Source organism: Salmo salar, chromosome ssa20, assembly GCF_905237065.1.
Source record: "Salmo salar chromosome ssa20, Ssal_v3.1, whole genome shotgun sequence".
In the NCBI taxonomy this organism is placed as follows: Eukaryota; Metazoa; Chordata; class Actinopteri; order Salmoniformes; family Salmonidae; genus Salmo; species Salmo salar.
This window is the reverse complement of record NC_059461.1, coordinates 26,983,387-27,004,240: the sequence shown is the minus strand read 5'-3', so window position 1 is coordinate 27,004,240 and position 20,854 is coordinate 26,983,387. Positions and strand designations below refer to the sequence as shown.

The 20,854-nt window shown below is 48.2% G+C and overlaps 1 protein-coding gene across 5 annotated transcripts in view; it reads left to right on the top strand.

Annotated features, from left to right (window-relative positions):
- Nucleotides 1-20,854, top strand: part of LOC106580373 (probable E3 ubiquitin-protein ligase HECTD4) — a 71,956-nt gene that overhangs the window by 35,286 nt on the left and 15,816 nt on the right. The window contains exons 12-54 of one of the 5 annotated variants that reach the window (XM_014161355.2): nucleotides 40-272; nucleotides 373-515; nucleotides 643-713; nucleotides 844-949; nucleotides 1,185-1,305; nucleotides 1,421-1,543; nucleotides 2,226-2,350; nucleotides 2,587-2,740; nucleotides 2,928-3,028; nucleotides 3,178-3,382; nucleotides 3,511-3,735; nucleotides 3,859-4,022; nucleotides 4,191-4,436; nucleotides 4,555-4,747; nucleotides 4,835-4,939; nucleotides 5,027-5,115; nucleotides 5,229-5,395; nucleotides 6,725-6,860; nucleotides 6,986-7,130; nucleotides 7,248-7,414; nucleotides 7,523-7,669; nucleotides 7,835-8,019; nucleotides 8,209-8,253; nucleotides 8,485-8,638; nucleotides 8,783-9,063; nucleotides 9,148-9,337; nucleotides 9,426-9,507; nucleotides 9,638-9,840; nucleotides 12,999-13,134; nucleotides 13,288-13,470; nucleotides 13,665-13,829; nucleotides 14,013-14,182; nucleotides 14,322-14,437; nucleotides 14,571-14,674; nucleotides 14,824-14,985; nucleotides 15,110-15,258; nucleotides 15,385-15,464; nucleotides 15,646-15,809; nucleotides 15,890-16,127; nucleotides 16,786-16,922; nucleotides 17,041-17,167; nucleotides 17,380-17,517; nucleotides 20,633-20,769. In XM_014161355.2, coding sequence (XP_014016830.1) covers nucleotides 40-272; nucleotides 373-515; nucleotides 643-713; nucleotides 844-949; nucleotides 1,185-1,305; nucleotides 1,421-1,543; nucleotides 2,226-2,350; nucleotides 2,587-2,740; nucleotides 2,928-3,028; nucleotides 3,178-3,382; nucleotides 3,511-3,735; nucleotides 3,859-4,022; nucleotides 4,191-4,436; nucleotides 4,555-4,747; nucleotides 4,835-4,939; nucleotides 5,027-5,115; nucleotides 5,229-5,395; nucleotides 6,725-6,860; nucleotides 6,986-7,130; nucleotides 7,248-7,414; nucleotides 7,523-7,669; nucleotides 7,835-8,019; nucleotides 8,209-8,253; nucleotides 8,485-8,638; nucleotides 8,783-9,063; nucleotides 9,148-9,337; nucleotides 9,426-9,507; nucleotides 9,638-9,840; nucleotides 12,999-13,134; nucleotides 13,288-13,470; nucleotides 13,665-13,829; nucleotides 14,013-14,182; nucleotides 14,322-14,437; nucleotides 14,571-14,674; nucleotides 14,824-14,985; nucleotides 15,110-15,258; nucleotides 15,385-15,464; nucleotides 15,646-15,809; nucleotides 15,890-16,127; nucleotides 16,786-16,922; nucleotides 17,041-17,167; nucleotides 17,380-17,517; nucleotides 20,633-20,769 — 6,512 coding nt within the window. Of the gene's footprint in view, nucleotides 1-39; nucleotides 273-372; nucleotides 516-642; nucleotides 714-843; nucleotides 950-1,184; nucleotides 1,306-1,420; nucleotides 1,550-2,225; nucleotides 2,351-2,586; nucleotides 2,741-2,927; nucleotides 3,029-3,177; nucleotides 3,383-3,510; nucleotides 3,736-3,858; nucleotides 4,023-4,190; nucleotides 4,437-4,554; nucleotides 4,748-4,834; nucleotides 4,940-5,026; nucleotides 5,116-5,228; nucleotides 5,396-6,724; nucleotides 6,861-6,985; nucleotides 7,131-7,247; nucleotides 7,415-7,522; nucleotides 7,670-7,834; nucleotides 8,020-8,208; nucleotides 8,254-8,484; nucleotides 8,639-8,782; nucleotides 9,064-9,147; nucleotides 9,338-9,425; nucleotides 9,508-9,637; nucleotides 9,841-12,998; nucleotides 13,135-13,287; nucleotides 13,471-13,664; nucleotides 13,830-14,012; nucleotides 14,183-14,321; nucleotides 14,438-14,570; nucleotides 14,675-14,823; nucleotides 14,986-15,109; nucleotides 15,259-15,384; nucleotides 15,465-15,645; nucleotides 15,810-15,889; nucleotides 16,128-16,785; nucleotides 16,923-17,040; nucleotides 17,168-17,379; nucleotides 17,518-20,632; nucleotides 20,770-20,854 lie in introns of all 5 variants that reach the window. The other 4 variants (XM_014161354.2, XM_014161353.2, XM_014161358.2 and 1 more) reach the window with 4 other exon arrangements.

The window sequence follows — 20,854 nt, the reverse complement described above, 5'->3', positions numbered from 1 at the left end:
ATAGTTACTACCCTCCCTTCCTCTCTCTCCCTGCTGCAGAGGAGACGGTGGCCACCGGTGAGGTGATCAACCAGCTGCTTCACCATGTGGGCGCTATGTGCATCCACCAGCTCAACCTGCTGGCAGCCAGCAGCAGCCTGCCCCTGGGCACCCTCCTGGGCAAGCAGCACCCCATCGATGCTCGCCACTTCAGCAGCATCTGTGACATCATGGAGAAAGCCATGGTGAATGGGGACAGCTGCATCATCCGCTGCATCCTGGTGGTGTTCCAGGTATGGTGGCGCTGGAGATCCAGCCTGCTACTGTGATGCTACCTGGAGTCCATCTGACGTCTAAATCACTCATATTTACACATTGGTGTTTGTCGTTCAGGTGGTGTTCAGGTTTTTCAACCCTCAGTCGGAGCAGAACAGGGAGAGCGTGCGGCGTTCAGGTCTGCTCCTGTGGCAGCTGCTCATGGCACCGGTGGATCAGATCGGACCAGAGATCCAGGCAGAAGTGTGCCTGGCTATCAGGTAAAACACAACTCAGTACAGCACAAATCCATAACCGTAAACACACATAAAGACCTGAACTTTGAGACAACTATCGTTCCCTTGATTGACATCTACTGTCTGGGTCTCTATCTCTCCCTCTCTGTAGCTCGGGTTTGAATACCTTGTATCAGGGGGAGTCTGAACTCAACAACCTGCTGAAGCTGGTCCTGACAGAAGGTGATAGTTGCAACCTACTCATTGGGTTTTATGCACACTCTTAACACATTCTAATCATCTTCGTATAGGGCTTGTACCTGGTACAATGGAATCGCTGAATGTGGTCTGTGTGTATCTGTGTGATCTTTAGGGGAGAGGAACAGTGGTCTGTCTCAGCTCCGTGATGTCATCCTCACCAACCTGGCTGACCAGCTGCAGAAAAATCGATTTGGGAGTGACGAAGATGACCACTACAGGTAGAGCACAACTATTGCAGAGATTTGCTCAACACTTTGCAATTTCATGCATTCCTGCTTGAAAGATAACTCCCAATTCCTCCCCTAACCAGAGCTAAAGGGTTTCACTGAGTAACCTGATGCCATAAAATGTTCTATCCCATGAATAATAATGCAATATGACACTGTGTCTCTGTATAAGAGGGTTGTTCAGATGAATCAGTCTGAGCATCTCTCTCCTGTGTTTCCCCTTCAGACTCAGTGATGAACTCCTGCACAGCATCCTGAAGACCGTTGTCCGTGAATCCTGCCGTCTTATCACCAAATGTCAGACTGTCGCCAGGGACGACTTCCAGAAGCTTCTCTCCACTGTGCCAGTATGTGTCTCTGTCGCTGCTCAACTACACTGAGGATCAACTGGGCTTTGTCTGGTCAGACAGTAGATTGTGTGTTTGCTCTTGCGTACTGACTTCCCTCGTCCCTTTCTACCAGGTGGCCTCATCAAGCCTGCGCTACCTCATGGCCATTCAGAACCACCTGCTTAGCAACACTGTTCTGATCCGCCCCGACGACAACGACGACAGTGACAACTCCCTACAAGGGGAAACAATGAAGGTACAGGTAAACACCCCCTTTAAATACCCCTACTGCTGTCTGTCCATGTGGAGTCCATATGTCCGCCCCTCTCTTCTCTTCCTCTCGCTCTACCTCTCTCTCTCTCTCTCTCTCTCTCTCTCTCTCTCTCTTTTCTCTTCCTCTCGCTCTACCTCTCTCTCTCTCTCTCTCTCTCTCTCTTCCTCTCGCTCTACCTCTCTCTCTCTCTCTCTCTCTCTCTCTCTCTCTCTCTCTCTTCTCTTCCTCTCGCTCTACCTCTCTCTCTCTCTCTCTCTCTTCTCTTCCTCTCTCTCTCTCTTCTCTTCCTCTCTCTCTCTCTCTCTCTCTCTCTCTCTCTCTTCTCTTCCTCTCGCTCTACCTCTCTCTTCTCTTCCTCTCGCTCTACCTCTCTCTCTCTCTCTCTCTCTCTCTCTCTCTCTCTCTCTCTCTGAGCGGCCTCAATTGCTGCAGCAATGGAGCAAGGAAATGTTCAATCATGACACAGCATAGCCACCCCATTTAGCATATTCAACAGTAAGCCCTGTTTTCTTAGTGCTTTTATCTATGGGTGTTTGTTTTCTTACCCACAGGCACATAGTATAGCTGCGACTACATTTTTTTGGAATTCATGTGCTTGTTTTTCCTGTTGTAAGCAAGTAGGCACTCTTACGGAAGCATTGCCTTTTCTGTGTGTGGTTCCCAGGAGCTGCAGACCAGCATCCTGTCGCTGGCCACCAAGATCCTGGTGGGGTGTGACGAGGTGCTGGAGAGCCTGCAGCAGGTGACCACCGCCCTCATCAACAGTGACATTACCGACCGAGAGACCAGGTGACCATCACCACTCCCCTCTCTGCTTTACCTGTCTACCTGTTATGTGTCTACCTGTCATTTTACCTGTTGTCTGCTTACCCCTAGCCCTCAACCTGTTGCCTGTATATCTGCATGTTCCCTTTCTGTCTGCCTCTTCTTCTACATACCTCTCATCCCACTTTTCTCTCTCATTCTCTTTCCTACTCTTCCCCTCTCCTCCCCCTCTCCCCTCTTCCTCTCCTCCTGGGCTGCAGGCTGAAGGGCTTGGAGCAGATTACCAAGGCTACAATGCTGGGGCACCTGCTGCCAGTTCTGCTCACCTCTCTGATGCACCCCAACCTGCAGACACTTGCGCTCGCCGACGCCCTCATGCCCCAGCTAGTACAGCTAGTCCTCTACACCAGCCAGGTGGGGGCTCCCAACCAGTCTCACCTCAATGCAGATATTCTTCTCTGGTTTAGAACTTGTGGCCGTCATCTCTAGTTTCTGTGGTGGAATATGGGTGGACATATGGTGATTGTTAAATGAAGGTTGAAGATAATTTGGAAGGAGAATGAGTATATATTTATATGGGTTTCCCCTGGTCATTTCCCAGACTGCTCTGCTGCTCAAGACCCAGTCTCCTCTCTTCACTGACAGCACTCCATTGGTAGGAGGGCCGCTGGGCCAAAAGACACCTGCTGCTGCTGATGACAGGTAAGTGCACACACGGTCCTCTGTGTAGGCCATGTTTATCAGGACCATAAGCCTGGTTTTCCAAGTGTGTTTGTGTATCTGTCCCTGACGACTGTTCCTCTGTCCCTGACAACTTCCTCTGTCGCCGATGACGGTCTGTCCTTCTCCAGCTTTAGAATCCTAGATGAGCGGGAGGAGCCAGGCTTCCTAACAGGCCTGAAGATCCCTGCTCCGTGGGCTGCTGGGAAGACGGTGGAGACGGTCCACCCTGTGCGAGACAACTATAAGTTCAAAGAGACGGTACACATCCCAGGAGCACGCTGCCTCTACCTGCGCTTCGACTCCCGCTGCTCCTCGCAGTACGACTACGACAAGGTGACCAATCCCTGCACCTCTCCACCCCACATCATATTTCCTTGGTAAAGCTATGGCATAACATGTCTAGTATTGCAAAGCTCTATGAGGAAGAGTATTTACTTGATCTTTTCTCTCTGGTGTTCCAGTTGGTGATGTATGCTGGGCCCAACACTAACAGTCGCAAGGTCACTGAGTATGGAGGCAACACTCTGGGCTATGGCAGTCGCAGTGTCCTCGGGACAGGTTGGCCCAAAGACCTGGTCAAGGTGGAGGGGGACACAGTGACGTTCTCCTTTGAGATGAGGAGTGGGCGCGAGCACAACACCCCAGACAAAGCCATGTGGGGGTTCTCCTGCACTGTCCGAGCCCAGGTACACAGAGCTGTGGAGTTGTAAAATACCGCATGAGTTCTAGCATGTTGCTGCCATGTTGGACATACACACCCAGATGTTGTTACAGTGTTACATTGAACTGTCTCTGTTTTCCCGCTCCAGGAGTCATCGGAGGATGTCTCTGGGGGTCTCCCCTTCCTGGCAGACCTGGCGTTGGGTCTGTCTGTACTGGCCTGCTCCATGCTCCGCATCCTCTACAACGGACCTGAAGTAACCCGAGAGGAGGACGCCTGCCATGACCTGCTCTGCTCCAAGCTGCTCCAAAGGTGACTCAGCATAAATGGAGAATGATACAGAGCACACCCTATAGATAGCACAAATGCACTGCAATGTAGAAGCACAGTGGTATACAGCTATAACCAATGTAATACGAATAAATTAGTAAAATAACATGTGTGACACAGCAGAGACTATCTGCTTTGTGTTTCCTTCAGGTGCCAATGGCAGGTGGAGGCTAATGGTGCCCTCTCTCCAGCCCTCACCCCCAGCCCATCACCCTTACCCCTCACCATCGAGGAGGACCAGGAGTTCACCTACCCCTCTGATGTCCTCATCCCTCCCCCGGGCCTCATGCCTGGGGCCTACTTTGACCTGCCCCGTATCCGCCTGCCTCCAGGAATCATGGGCCGGCTACGAGAGGTGTCCGGCAGGGGGCGACCACAGTTCCGTCCCAGCATCAAGTGAGAAGGGGTGACGATATATACGGCAGGCTTGCACAACTGCCATCCTAATTCTATTTTAACCAATCATTACTGTCTATCCTTTTCTCCCCCTTTCTCTCCGACTTGCCCGTGTCAGGGAGGTGATCAGGCCAGACGTTATGGAGGAGGTCATAGTGTCGTGTGTGATAAAGCACCTGACGCTGGTGGATGCTCTCCAGTCACTCGTCAACTTCCAGTACCGTGAGGAGCACGCTGAGGAGTACGACCTGCTCTGTAAGATCATGGCCGAGACTTTCAAGAAGATCAACGCCATGGAGCGCCAGCTGCAGGTACACAAGTGGCACAATTCAGCTTTTCCCTCTCCAAGTGTGTGTATGTGTGTATAACTTTGTCTGTCGCCCCCCCCCCCCCCCCAGAGTGTAGCAGAGCTGGAGCAGAAGTGGCAGAACGAGGTGGAGGAAGCTCAGCAGGGAAAGCTGGAGAACAATGCTCCATTCTTCCATGACTACCACTTCTTTGAGGTACACATCCCTCTACCTCTAATTCTCCACAGATTCTCTTCAAATTGTTCACTGTTCAGCTCACATAATTTGTTTTTGTTTCCGCAGAACAAAATGAAGGAACTAGAATTGCTGTGTTCACTAAAAGAGGTCCCACTAGACTGCAGTGATTTGGAAAACGTTGTCCTCACTCTGAGGTAAGAGAAGAGCGACGTGACAATACAGATGTTGACTGATGAGGTAACATCTACACTGCTTTCGAAGACTCCATGTTGTCTTCTGGTTTGTGATCATCTGAATTTGTCCACAGGGAGAAGTTCTTCCAGGAGGTGAACTCTGTCCACCTAAAAGGTGCTGTGCCGCTGGCCAAAACCAAAGCCCTGGTGAAGAGCCTGATGAACCGCACAGACCTGCTGCTCCACGTCACCATCGCTCCTCACTGCAGGAGCCTGAACACCACGCCTGCTGGCACACCAGGTACATCTCAGCTTCCACCTTCCTACATTACACCTCCCCAGCCTACTGCACCTCCCTAACCTGCACCTCCCCAGCCTACTGCACCTCCCCAACCTGCACCTCCCCAACCTGCACCTCCCCAGCCTACTGCACCTCCCCAACCTGCACCTCCCCAACCTGCACCTCCCCAACCTGCACCTCCCCAACCTGCACCTCCTCAACCTACTGCACCTCCCCAACCTGCACCTCCCCAACCTGCACCTCCCCAGCCTACTGCACCTCCCCAACCTGCACCTCCCCAACCTGCACCTCCTCAACCTACTGCACCTCCCCAACCTGCACCTCCCCAGCCTACTGCACCTCCCCAACTTACTGCACCTCTCCAGCCTACTGCAGCTCCCCAACTTACTGCACCTCCCCAACTTACTGCACCTCTCCAACCTACTGCACCTCCCCAGCCTACTGCACCTCCCCAACCTGCACCTCCCCAGCCTACTGCACCTCCCCAGGCTACTGCACCTCCCCAACCTGCACCTCCCCAGCCTACTGCACCTCCCCAGCCTACTGCACCTCCCCAACCTACTGCACCTCCCCAACCTGCACCTCCCCAGCCTACTGCACCTCCCCAGCCTACTGCACCTCCCCAACCTACTACACCTCCCCAACCTGCACCTCCCCAGCCTACTGCACCTCCCCAGCCTACTACACCTCCCCAGCCTACTGCACCTCCCCAACCTACTACACCTCCCCAACCTGCACCTCCCCAGCCTACTGCACCTCCCCAACCTGCACCTCCCCAGTCTACTGCACCTCCCCAACCTGCACCTCCTCAACCTACTGCACCTCCCCAACCTGCACCTCCCCAGCCTACTGCACCTCCCCAACTTACTGCACCTCTCCAGCCTACTGCAGCTCCCCAACTTACTGCACCTCCCCAACTTACTGCACCTCTCCAACCTACTGCACCTCCCCAGCCTACTGCACCTCCCCAACCTGCACCTCCCCAGCATACTGCACCTCCCCAGGCTACTGCACCTCCCCAACCTGCACCTCCCCAGCCTACTGCACCTCCCCAGCCTACTGCACCTCCCCAACCTACTGCACCTCCCCAACCTGCACCTCCCCAGCCTACTGCACCTCCCCAGCCTACTGCACCTCCCCAACCTACTACACCTCCCCAACCTGCACCTCCCCAGCCTACTGCACCTCCCCAGCCTACTACACCTCCCCAGCCTACTACACTTCCCTAGCTTACAACTGCTCCTCTATAGCCCTCCCTGATTTACTTTGACTGCCTGCATATAGTATGATGAAATAGAGGTAACCGATACTGGCTTTTTGTTGTTGCAGCCTGTAAGTCTGTGTCAGACACTAAGACGGTGGTCCCCGGGGTGAAGCAGCCAGTCTTCCTGCGCAGCATGTCTGCACCCTCCGACCTGGAAATGATCGCCAACCAGGACCTGGAGTTCACACACAGCAGCCAAAGGTTCTCTGTACACTGAACTGTTTTTGATGACACCAAGAAAGTGGATTACAAGCGTAACTACACTAAGTTGATGATGAATGGAGAGAGTACTCACCCCTCCACTTTGTTGTCCTCCCCTACTGTAGGAGGCGACACCACCCTACCAGTCACCGCAGCAGCTCCTTCACACTGCTGCAGTCTCTAGCCATGGAGGACTGCCGGGACAAGCCAACGTACAGTGTGCTGCTGGGACAGCTCTTTGCCTTCATTGGGACCACGCCCGACCAGTCAGTAAGTCCAGCCCTCCGCCACAAAGTCACTGCACATACACACTGAAATTGTTTTTGGTGCCAAATGATTAGAGAAGATGAGTCTACTCATATTTTACTCTAATTCTTCCTCCTCCAGGTGTCCAGCAGCAGTTTCCTGTCTGCGGCTCAGACACGGTGGAGGCGGGGCAGCACGAGGAAGCAGGCCTTGGTTCACATGAGGGAGCTGCTCACCGCCGCAGTCAGGGTGGGCGGGGTCACTCACCTGGTGGGCCCTGTTACCATGGTGCTGCAGGGAGGGCCCAGGTAAGGGATGGACACAGACACACTCACACACAAACCTACCATCAATTAACATTCTGAAAGAAAATGTAGTTTTGTAAATGTATGTGTATCTGTGTGTGTCCTCTGCAGGATCGAGGAGCTGACCTGTGGGGGAATGGTGGAGCAAGTGCAGGAGGCCTTTGGGGAGTCCATGACGTCTGTAGTGTCACTATGTGCCCGCTACCCCATCGCTTGTGCTAACAGTATTGGCATGCTCTGCACCATCCCCTATACGAGGCAAGAAAATGATTCTCCATCTTCCTCATGCTACTCTTGGAAAACTGCTTTGTAACTGCTTTTGTAACAAACAACTTAACTCATTCTCCTGGCACCCAAAAATGCCTGACTTCCAATAATTGCCCTCCTCCAAACCCCAACCCGTCTGGTCCTGTGTTCCTGTAGGAGTGAGGAGCAGTGCCTGGTGCGCAGTGGTCTGGTCCATCTGATGGACCGCCTGTGCAGCCTGAGTGGCCAGAGGGACTGCAGCTCCAATGAGAAGCAGACCAAGAAGCAGAAAGTGGCCACCATGGCCTGGGCTGCCTTCCAGGTGCTGGCCAACCGCTGCATCGAGTGGGAGAAGGTGGAAGGTATGCAATCTAGTTTTTTGAGGGTGGGGGACTTATCAGCTTGTGAAACAGGTAGCTCACTCCAAGAAATTAAGAGAACTTCAGCACTCAAGCAGAACATGTAAGAACATTTCAGTTTCCAATATCTTGATATTGCACTGTGCCTTTAGCTAAAGAGGAAGGTTTGAAAGACTGTCTTAATGTCTTCAGGGTCTTCTATCAAAGTGAGGAGAAGATACAGAAGAATAGTTGGAGGTAAAAGTTAGGCAAGCTTGGCAAAAGTTGAATTAGGCCACTAATTCAGAAACCAGAGGAAAGATGGGTGGATTTAAAATAGTTTATGTTCAGAAACATAAGTATGACTTCATCTTTGAGGACAGATAATCAGACTTTAAGATGCAGCCTCACATCAGTGTTTTTTTTACAATAATCATCAGTGTGTGGTGATTCTAGCTACTACAGAAATTCCTCTATCCCTTTCTAAAGGTGGTTCAACAGATGCAGTGCACTCGGGTCTGGCCCGGCAGGTATCCAGCCTGCTGACCAACCACCTGGCCAGAGCCACAGAGTGCTGTGGGAACCAGGCAGCAGGGAACGACGCCCTGCAGGATGTCCTCAGCCTGCTCAACGACCTGTCTAGGTAAACACCATCAGACAACTGGACAACACCTTAAACAAACTCCTATCAACATGAGGGCTCAATGTTATTTTGTGTTCTGTGTTTTAGAAATGACTGTTAGGTTGTCGTCTTCTAATTATTCCTGACTGACTGTTGCTTCTCCAGGAGCCACATAGGGAAGGCCATCCTGAGCCAGCCAGCCTGTGTGTCCAAGCTCCTGTCCCTGCTGCTGGACCAGCGGCCGTCTCCCAAGCTGGTGCTGATCATCCTGCAGCTGTGCCGTGCTGCCCTGCCCCTGATGAGTGTGGAGGACTGTGGCAACGTGGCACTGCCCGCCTGGAGCTACTCCATCAACACCCTGGATGCTGAGCAGCAGGACGCCGCTGACCCCGCCTCGCGCATTGCTGCCCTGCTGCTGGCCAAGCTGGCTGACTACGTAGTACCAGGTAGGAGCCTTTGGTCTCCGACATGTGGGTCAGGAGATCTCTGATCTCAGTTAGTGATCTTTCTAACACCATGTCCCTCACCAGGCTGCCAGACCCTGCTGTCCCCCAGCTCCTCAGAGCCAGACACCAGCCTGAGCCGCTCCAGCCCCAAGGGAACCCTGAAGTCTGATAAGGACGCTGGGGAGGAGAGCGAGGCTGTGGATGGCAAACTGTCCATCTTTATCCACAAGAGGGAGGACCAGTCCTCTCATGAGGTGCTCCAGCCATTGCTCAGGTAAGACTCATCATAATACCTTCTGACACCTTTTGTGTGCCAAACCATCCATAAAGTTTCTCTGACACCTTCTTCTGGTGGCCTGCAGCAGTTCAGAGGGCCGGCCATTCCGCCTTGGAACTGGAGCAAACATGGAGAAAGTGGTGAAGATGGACAGAGACATGACCAAGGTCAGGCCGGTTTAATGTGGCTTCATATGTCATTTGGCTGTCACTAAGTGAAAGAACAATTTGAACTTGTGAAGGCATGTTCATTAATCATACCATTATTCCTGGCTGATCTGCCTCTTCACCCCACCAGAGTGGTAGCTGTGAGGTAATCACAGAGGAGGCTGCAGCCGCCCTGAGGAAGGCCAATAAGTGGGCCCAGTCTGGGCTGATAGTGAGCGTGGGCCCGCCTGTGGAGGCTCTGGCCCAGGAGGCCGCTGGAGGAGTCACCACGGGGGACAAGAAGAAGACCGCTCAGACTGCTGTGTGTCGGGACAGGAACTCTGAACTGGCCAGGTCAGTTTGACTCGAGCTGTGCAAACGTTAGATTATGCATTTTTCATAACAGTAATACTAGTGGATTAGAAACTATCATACCACTGTTCCACTAGTAATACTAGTAGAACATAAGAAAACTGTCACATAACTGCTTTCCTCTGAAGGGCTTCATTTATTATTACCTCACTAGATATTACAGGTGCAAGTACAATATTTAATTAGAATGTTTTTATTTCGAGGAGCATCCAACCCTGTTATCAGACCTTGACTGTAATGTCATCTTCACTGAAGACTATGATAATATCCACTTAGGGTAATGTTTGTATTTATGTTATGAGAGGTTGACTGCTGATGATTAACTACTAATGGCAATGAACTCTTTCTCAATGGGAATTTTTATTTTAATTTTTACAGAAATCATGTGCGGTTCACCAGGCGCTGCCCAACAAGGGGCAGCGCCTGGGGTGCTTTGACACCTGTATTCTATCAAAATGTTTAGCACTTAGAATGGTGCACCTCAATATTAGGAAGGTGTTCCTAATGTTTGTATACTCAGTGGAGGTACAAATCATAAGTCAAATCAGTTACTGGCAGCAAAAGAATACGATCCTTGACTTCGGCGATGTCATTTACTAAATAGCCTCCAACACTCTAGTCAGCAAATTGGATGCAGTCTATCACAGTGCCATCCGTTTTGTCACCAAAGCCCCATATACTACCCACCATTGCGACTTGTGTGCTCTCGTTGGCTGGCCCTCACTAGATATTCGTCGTCAAACCCACTGGCTCCAGGTCATCTATAAGTCTTTGCTAGGTAAAGCTACGCCTTATCTCAGCTCACTGGTCACCATAGCAACACCCACCCGTAGCACGCGCTCCAGCAGGTATATTTCACTGGTCATCCCCAAAGCCAACACTTCCTTGGCTGCCTTTCCTTCCAGTTCTCTGCTGCCAATAACTGGAACGAATTGCAAAAATCACTGAAGCTAGAGTCTTATATCTCCCTCTCTAACTTTAAGCATCAGCTGTCAGAGCAGCTGTACCTGTACATAGCCAATCTGTAAATAGCACACCCAACTACCTCATCCCCATATTGTTATTTATCCTCTTGCTCTTTTGCACCCCAGTATCTCTACTTGCACATCATAATCTGCACATCTATCACTCCAGCGTTAATGCTAAATTGTAATTATTTCGCCTCTATGGCCTGTTTATTGCCTTACCTCCCTAATCTTCTACATTTGTACACACTGTACATAGATTTTTCTATTGTGTTATTGACTATGTTTGTTTATGTGTAACTCTGTGTTGTTGTTTTTGTCGCACTGCTTTGCTTTATCTTGGCCAGGTCGCAGTTGTAAATGAGAACTTGTTCTCAACTGGCCTACCTGGTTAAATAAAGGTGAAATAAAAATTCTAAAATTCCAACGGAATGGAAGAAAAAGTTAAGGGAAAGAAAATAGAAACTGTTTGTAGCCATATTAAATCTCAGATGTTTAACGAGAGAAAATTAGTCAAGATGTATCATTTTGATACTCCCATCCCTTAGAAACAGGTTTTTGGTTTGATTTATAAAACATCATTAGACTCCACTATCTGAATGTTTCAATTGAAGATATTGTACACATTTTTGGCTAATAACAAGATGTTGCTGTCACGGATCCCTCTGGAACTTTCATTGCGCACACCTGGCCCTTATTTCCGCTGATTGTATTTGTATATAGGTGTCCTTTGTTCACCATGGTGCTGTCGATTATTGTTACAATGTCCATTGGTGCATGTGAGTACCTGTGCTGTGTTTTGGGCTTTCGTGACCGTGTGGATTGTGCAGATGATTACGGGTCTCGTCCCGTGTGTTAATCATTGTGCGCGTGTGTTATTTATTCGAGGTACTCCTCACTCTTTTGTTTGGGTTTCAACCCTGTGTTTTTGTATAGTGTTTGTTTGCTCTTTGTCCCCGTGCCTTTACACGGCTCGCCGTAATGTGGGCTAAATAAAAAACCCTATTACGCATTCCTGCGTCTGTCTCCCGATCCTTCATGCCAACGTGACAGTTACAAATATGGGGCATTGAAGATTTTTATTTGTGCCTTTTTTGTGGAGTGGAAGTAGAGGATTTTGTTACCCATCTTCTGATATTGACCCATTGTTTCTAACTTTTGGGCAACAGTACAAGAGTGGTTCCTCCCTGTTTTTGATCTCTCCACAAACAGTTCTATTGGGTGACTTAAGGGACAGATGCAACACGATATACAATCTCTTGATTCAGCTGGGGAAGATTTTCATTTCTAAAACTCAGAAAACAAATGTTAGTAATTGGATTCTTTAAAAATAACTGTCGAACACTATTATACACTAGAAGGATTGATTGCAAAAGAAAGTGGGAGGTCGTCGAGGGATGGGCCTGATTTGATTTCCTAGACGAAGGGAAGGTGCTCCTGGATCGCCAGTCGTATGACAATTGTAGTTGTTGGTTCTTTTGTTTGTTTAGTTGTATTTATTGTGGTATTTTTTGTATGTAATTCATGTTTATGTTCTTTGTAGTTTGTTAGGGTCATTGCTTGTTTGTATGCTTCTGTGTGTCCACCGCACCGAGGTAGTGGGCTGAAAATGGTGAGGTGTTCTGGGGGACAATGAACCTTTAGCTCCCACTTCCCTATTGTGGGATGAACCTTTAGCTCCCACTTCCCTATTGTGGGATGAACCTTTAGCTCCCACTTCCCTATTGTGGGATGAACCTTTAGCTCCCACTTCCCTATTGTGGGATGAACCTTTAGCTCCCACTTCCCTATTGTGGGATGAACCTTTAGCTCCCACTTCCCTATTGTGGGATGAACCTTTAGCTCCCACTTCCCTATTGTGGGATGAACCTTTAGCTCCCACTTCCCTATTGTGGGATGAACCTTTAGCTCCCACTTCCCTATTGTGGGATGCGTATTTGTAACAGCTGTCAATGGTATTGCATGCCTATGATAAAATGTTTTTTTTAAAGAGAAGGAAAAAAAGCCTAGGAATGAAATAACCACCCCAAAAATGTCAAAGTATTTTTTATAATAAAGAAACCTTTTAATAATGAAAAATAGTTTACTCCCCAAAATGTGTCAAGGTAATAAATAAATAAAAAACACAGGGAGAGTGGTTCTGAGCGGTCTCCTCTTTCTCCCTCCACTGTTCAGGTCTGACCCAATCAGGCCTTTCATCAGTGGCCATGTGGCCAACAGTATGGCTGCTGAGGTTATCGCCTTGCTGCACAGCCTGCTCACAGCACCTGAATCCAACACCGCCCAGATCTGGACCAGCACTGCAGAGAAGGTAAAGCACCATCAGAATGCATAGGTTTTTGAGGCAGCTGCAGCCATTTTAAGATCTACTTGCAATGCTAGATCCATGTAATTCTAAGTATATACTGTATATGAAGGTCATAGTGATAACGCATGGATTTAACGCTGCTGATGACTGTGCCAGGTGCTGTCCAGAGCGCTGATGTTCATCCCACAGCTGGGGAAGTATGCTGAGAGCATCCTGGAGAACGGTAGCAGCAGCAGCAGGAAGCTGGCTAAACTCCAGGCCATCGGCAGGCAGGCTGTGGCAGCACTCTGCGCTCTCGGAGGCTTCAAGGAGACCATCAAGATCGGCTCAGAGGTCCAGGTGGGTTAGGAGATGAGCAGAAGTTGATAGATCCATTAGAAGACTTAGCAAAACAAATTGTACCTGTCTCTGAAATTCACATGCTGTCTGCCAACAACACTATACCAGGCCAATAGTGCTGTGGGCAGAAAGATCTATAGTAGTGAATGGTCTATCAGTGAATGTTTCTCTTCATGGTCCCTCTGCTTCCTCAGGTGGTGGGTAAAGGAGTGCTGGACAGCGTGGGCCTGGTCATGTCCATCAATGAGCAGGAGGGCCTCGCCACAGTAAAGTTCCCTTCCTGCGAGTACAGGAAGGCCTGCAAGGCCTCCGACATCCTGACGGTGCCCATCTCCCGCCTCTGCACTCCCCGCTCTGAGGTAAGGACAGGGAGTGTTAGAGAAGTCACACATGCAACTAACACGTGTAACTAACACATGTAACTAACACATGTAAATCGACTGGAAATGATGCAAGTGCACATAAGGCTTTAATGTATGATGGCAGTAGACTAATTTAATGTTCTCTTCTCATCAATGTCCCTCTCCCCCTCTCTCTCCCAGGCACTGCCCCTCTACAAGCTGTCTATCACAGAGAAGGTGGTGCAGGCGGTACAGTCCATGTTACTGCCACAGGAGGGTAGTCTGTCCATCCACACCTCCCTCCCCTGTTCAGGAGATGGCTCTAGTCCTGTCATGGCCGCTGTCCGCCTGCTGGCTGAAATCAGGACCAGGTAAATCACTAATGAGGACATTACCTCGGTCAAGATGTTTTGCTGCTCCACCAAGTGTGTCTATGCACCTGTATGTCATAAATCTGTTTTGCTTAGTTAGTATGGAGGTTTAAATGTGTCTGTTGTGTTTGGCTCCCAGGGCATGTCTGGTGATGGCCCAGCTCCTGGAGGACAGCTCGTTCTGTGAAGAGTTCATTCAGCAGTGTCCTGCTGCTGTGGAGGTGCTTAACCTAGTGGCCCAGGAGTGCAGTCCTGGTGAGTGACCACCCACTCTCACCCAGTAGCATAGTGCTCAATGATGACACAACTTCTACAATGCAGCATGACTGTACTTTTACCGGCCATATTTTCTCTATGAGCGTAGTATTGATTCTGCTGTGTTGTGCAGGGGAGCGTCTGGGCATGGTCGAGGCACAGTGTGAGCGAGTGAGGATGCTGTACCGAGACTGCGCTCGCCCGCCACCCCCTCCCCTCCAGACAGACAGGTGCCAGGTGGGTGTCGCTGTAGCCTCTGCTCATTGATCTACTGATCGAATAACTGACATAAAACCATACTATGATTTTTTGAGGGATGAAGGGATTCAGTTTGAAGTTTGTGGGGCCTTGTAACACTCTCTGCTCCACTCTATGTCTCTCCCTAGCCCAAGGAGATTACATGGAGTCCAACCAGGGTGTTCCCTCCAGTGCGTGCCTGCATGTTCTCATCCCGCCTTACCTCCGTCACTTTCCTGGCCGACCCCAGCGCTGGAGGAGGCCTGCCCAGGGGAACCTTCATCTATGCCACCTCACCTGTACCTGTTCAGGTGGGCACCCCTACACTTACTGGATGTCTTGGGTTTTATATTGATGATAATTCAGTTTTGCATGCTTATGAAGCAGGCTGACTCATTTGGAATCTTTAAATTCCTCTCCCTGTTTTTCCTGTAGGCTCCTTCCTTTTACTGGGAAATAGAGATTGTCTCCTATGGAGACTCGGAAGATGACAGCGGCCCTATTGTGTCTTTTGGCTTTGCCACAGAGGCGGAGAAGAGAGACGGAGCATGGACCAACCCTGTTGGCACCTGCCTCTTTCACAAGTATGTGCTCCTATGGATTTTACATATGTAATCTCTGTGAGGTTTCCCACTGCCCTGTCTGAGTGCTGACTTTTCTTTCCTGTCTTTTTCATCCTCCCCCTCTGTCTCTGTGTTTCTCCCTTTCAGTAATGGTAGGGCTGTGCACTATAATGGCTCCAGTCTGCTGCAGTGGAAGAGTGTGAGGCTGGACGTAGCCCTACTTCCTGGTGAGATGGGAAACAATCCTCTCATTTAGTTTCATAATATCACCTACCTCCTATTTTCCCATCATTCATTTGACTTTTTTTGCTTATGGAACCAATGTGTATTGCATATTTCTAACATTTTGGTGAAACATCTGATTTTGAACTGTATCTTGGATGGTGACCATTCTCTTCCTGCTTACAGGGGATGTGGCGGGCATTGGCTGGGAGCGCTCTGAGGGCACCCCTCCACCCCCTGGCCAGGTCTCTAAAGGGCGTGTCTACTTCACCTACTGTGGCCACCGCCTCAGCCCCTTCCTGGAGGATGTAGCAGGGGGCATGTGGCCTCTGGTGCACATTCAGAAGAAGGTGGGTAAAACAAGATAACAAGATGACGCCTAATTGATGCAGCTTGTATGTCATCATGGTGTGTTTTGCATTTTGTTTAGAACACAAAGATTCGTGCCAACTTTGGTTGCCGGGCGTTTGCGTACGCAGAGGGCCAAGCACACCGCAATGCTGCTGACCTCTGTGTTGACCTGGCAGAGGAAATCAGTGCCAACTTCGAGGCCCTCCCCTTCGCCATGGCATCTGACAGCGACAATGATGCGGGTGCTAGTGTGGCATCTGATTCTGGATCCCACGGACCTCCCTGTCGGATCGCCGCTGTAGCAGTTGCCCAGCAACGTATGTTCCTTTCACTTTCCCCTTGCACCAAATGCATCTGTTTCAGTTACCTTCCGGTCACTTAACCTAAAATGTGTTGTTTTACTTCAAGGCCCAGTGCAGTCAAAAAGGTGATTTTCCTGTGTTTAAATATATTACCACACTGAGGTTAAATAATACTGTGAAATTGTGTAAATTATGGTGATCCTTTTAGTATAAGAGCTGTTTGAAAAGACCGTCTGGAATGTCTGCCTGTTTTGGTGGGAGGAAGTATTGGCCTTCCGAGTGACATCATTAGGCGGTAAATTAGTTAATAGACCAACAAGAAAGAGTTCCAATCCGCTCTGCCAATAACAGCAACTTTTCACTTTTCTCCTCCCCACTCCCAGACAGTCCTAGCAAAATTATTCCTTGAGAAATGTTTTACAATTTTTAATTGAAAACAATCACAGTAAGGTACTTAAATGGTCCCCAGAAATGATTTGATATTGAAAACAGCTGCATTGGACCTTTTAACCTGGTGTGATTTCAGTCCTCGGTTGCGTTTGCTGTTTGGTCAACCCCACCCCACCCCCGCAGTCCTAACCCTCACCCACACTGTCTGGTCTGTGTGTATGTCTCCCAGTTGGTAGCGTTGGTAAGAACCGTCTTTGTTGTTTGTCCTCCCCTGTCGGGACAGAGTACAACAGTGACTCGTCGTGCCTCTACAAGGTAGAGCTGAGCTACGAGAACCTGGTCACCTCAGGGCCTGAAGTACACCCCCCGCCTATCGCTGACGACGAGAGTGATGACGAGGATGATGACGATATTCCCAGGGTGAGTTGAATATCTTTCTGGTGCTTATGGTTCTGAGAAGAGCCTTCAGATAACACATGAACTTTTTGGTATCCTGGTTTTTCACTGTTGGCATGAATGTACTGTTTCACCCACCCAGGAGGACCACTATGCCCTGCTGGTGAAGGCCTGGGAGACCAAGGTGTTTCCCACCATCCGCCGTCGCTTCCGCAATGAGGCAGAGAGGAAGTCCGGTCTGGACCAGATCAAGGGAGCACTGCAGCTGGGTGAGGATTTATGTTCAGTCTCTCGTTTCTGCTCCTCTGGTCTTTGAGCAGCTTGGGACACTCACTCGCTGAAAACCAGGTGGTAAGAGGTGGTCAACCCTGTGGCTCTGTTTAAAGAGCAGCTCCCTATTGACTCCAGTTTGACATTTTTGAAGGGATGGTTTTTGACGTTTGTTCTTTGTGCTGTTTTTATTGCTTGAAATGTTGTGCAGGCATGGTTGACATAGCCCGGCAGACAGTGGAGTTCCTGTATGAAGAGAACGGTGGCATCCCCCGGGACCTCTACCTCCCCACCATCGAGGACATCAAGGATGAGGCCAACAAGTTCACCATCGATAAAGTCCGCAAAGGTACCCTGCACTTGCACCCACCACCATGCCAGAGACCTTGGTTATCGAACCGTTATTGTTTTCATCACCTTTGACCCTCACTGTAAATACATTAGTAAACACAGGAGTTTTCCTGATAGCTGGTTTAACCAAGCGTCCCACCGTGTCAACAGCCAGTGGAATCGCGTGGCGCGAAATACAAATACCTCATAAATGCTATAACTTCAATTTCTCAAACATATGACTATTTTACACCATTTTAAAGACAAGACTCTCGTTAATCTAACCACACTGTCCGATTCCAAAAAGGCTTTACAGCGAAAGCAAAACATTAGATTATGTCAGGAGAGTACCCTGCCAAAAATAATCACACAGCCATTTTCAAAGCAAGCCTATATGTCACAAAAACCAAAACCACAGCTAAATGCAGCACTAACCTTTGATGATCTTCATCAGATGACACTCCTAGGACATTATGTTATACAATACATGCATGTTTTGTTCAATCAAGTTCATATTTATATCAAAAAACAGCTTTTTACATTAGCATGTGACGTTCAGAACTAGCATACCCACCGCAAACTTCCGGTGAATTTACTTAATTACTCACGATTAACGTTCACAAAATACATAACAATTATTTTAAGAATTATAGATACAGAACTCCTTTATGCAATCGCGGTGTCAGATTTTAAAATAGCTTTTCGGCGAAAGCACATTTTGCAATATTCTGAGTAGATAGCCGGCCATCACGGCTAGCTAATTTGACACCCACCAAGTTTGGCCCTCACCAAACTCAGATTTACTATAAGAAAAATTGGATTACCTTTGCTGTTCTTCGTCAGAATGCACTCCCAGGACTTCTACTTCAACAACAAATGTTGTTTTGGTTCGAAATAATTCATAGTTATATTGAAATAGCTCCGTTTTGTTCATGCGTTCAGGTAACTATCCGAAGGGTGACGCGCGAGCGCATTTCATGACAAAAAATTTCAAAATATTCCATTACCGTACTTCGAAGCATGTCAAACGCTGTTTAACCTCTATGGGCTAGGTGGGACGCCTACTCAACAGCCAGTTGAATCCTGTGGCGCGTTATTCAAATCCTTAGATATGCTATTACTTCAATTTTTCAAAAATATGACTATTTTACACCATTTTAAAGATAAGACTCTCGTTAATCTAACCACACTGTCCGATTTCAAAAAGGCTTTACAACGAAAGCAAAACATTAGATTATGTCAGCAGGGTACCGAGACAGAAATAATCAGACACCCATTTTTCAAGCTAGCATATAATGTCACATAAACCCAAACCACAGCTAAATGTAGCACTAACCTTTGATGATCTTCATCAGATGACAACCCTAGGACATTATGTTATACAATACATGCATGTTTTGTTCAATCAAGTTCATATTTATATCAAAAACCAGCTTTTTACATTAGCATGTGACTAGCATGTGACTAGCATTCCCACCGAACACTGTCGGTGAATTTACTAAATTACTCACGATAAACGTTCACAAAAAGCATAACAATTATTTTAAGAATTATAGATACAGAACTCCTTTATGCACTCGATATGTCCGATTTTAAAATAGCTTTTCGGTGAAAGCACATTTTGCAATATTCTCAGTAGATAGCCCGGCATCACAGGGCTAGCTATTTAGACACCCAGTAGATTTAGCACTCATCAAAGTCAGATTTACTATAAGAAAAATGTTCTTACCTTTGTTGTCTTCGTCAGAATGCACTCCCAGGACTTCTACTTCAATAACAAATGTTGGTTTGGTCCAAAATAATCCATCGTTATATCCAAACAGCAGCGTTTTGTTCGTGCGTTCTAGACACTATCCTAAAGGCTAAATCAGGGTGACGAGCATGGTGCAATTCGTGACAAAAGAATTCTAAATATTCCATTACCGTACTTCGAAGCATGTCAACCGCTGTTTAAAATCAATTTTTATGCCATTTTTCTCATAAAAAAGCGATAATATTCCGACCGGGAATCTGCGTTTAGATAAACAAACAAAGGAAAACAAAGCATTCGGTCGAAGCGGGCACGCGCCTAAGCCCATAGTACTCTGAGTGGCCACTTGCCAAAAGCGATAAAGTGTTTCAGCCAGAGCCTGCCTCGATATCGTTCAACGTTTTCCCGGGCTCTGAGACCCTATGGAAGACGTAGGAAGTGTCACGTTATTGCACAGATCCTGAGTCTTCAATAAAAAGAGCCAAGATGAAACACTACTTCTCAGACAGGCCACTTCCTGCTTGAAATCTTCTCAGGTTTTGGCCTGCCATAGGAGTTCTGTTATACTCACAGACACCATTCAAACAGTTTTAGAAACTTTAGGGTGTTTTCTATCCAAAGCCAATAATTATATGCATATTCTAGTTACTGGGCAGGAGTAGTAACCAGATTAAATCGGGTATGTTTTTTATCCAGCCGTGTCAATACTGCCCCCTATCCCCAACAGGTTAAAATTCATTTTTATGCGATTTTTCTCGTAAAATAGCGATAATATTCCAATCGGGCGACGTTGTATTCGTTCAAAGAGAGAAAGAAAAACATGGAGAATTCACATGAACGCGCATCTCCAGTGTCACTGTTCTCAGCCGGACCACTCACAAGAACTCCTGCTGTTTTTCGCCCAGAGACTGGAGAGACGTCATTCCACTTTCTGGCACCTTCTGAGAGCCAATGGAAGCCTTAGAAAATGTCACGTTACAGCAGAGATGCTGTATTTTTGATAGAGATGCCAGTGAAGGAGAACAAATTGTCAGACAGGGCACTTCCTGTATGGAATCTTCTCAGGTTTTGGCCTGCCATATGAGTTCTGTTATACTCACAGACACCATTCAAACAGTTTTAGAAACTTTAGAGTGTTTCCTATCCAAATCTACTAATTATATGCATATTCTCGTTTCTGGGCAAGAGTAGTAACCAGTTTAAATCGGGTACGTTTTTTTATCCGGCCATGCAAATACTGCCCCCTAGCCCCAACAGGTTAACAATTACTGAAGCACTATTTTCTTTGAAGAATTTTTTGTAATGATCATTATCATTATGAGCACATAGGCTGTAGTGTTACCCGGCTTTGCCCTTACTTATACAGTATGCTTCCTCGTCTCAGGTTTGACCGTAGTCATCCGCTGTCCAGACAGCAACAACACCAACAGCACCACAGGCGGAACAGCCCTGCCCAAGTTTGCCATCCGAGGAATGTTGAAAACCTTCGGCCTGCACGGAGTGGTTCTGGACGTGGACTCAGTGAGTGTGGAACACTTCACTTCAGTTGTCATATGATCAAAGCAAAAATAAGTTAAGCTTTGTCTCTTGTTACTTACTGTGTGTG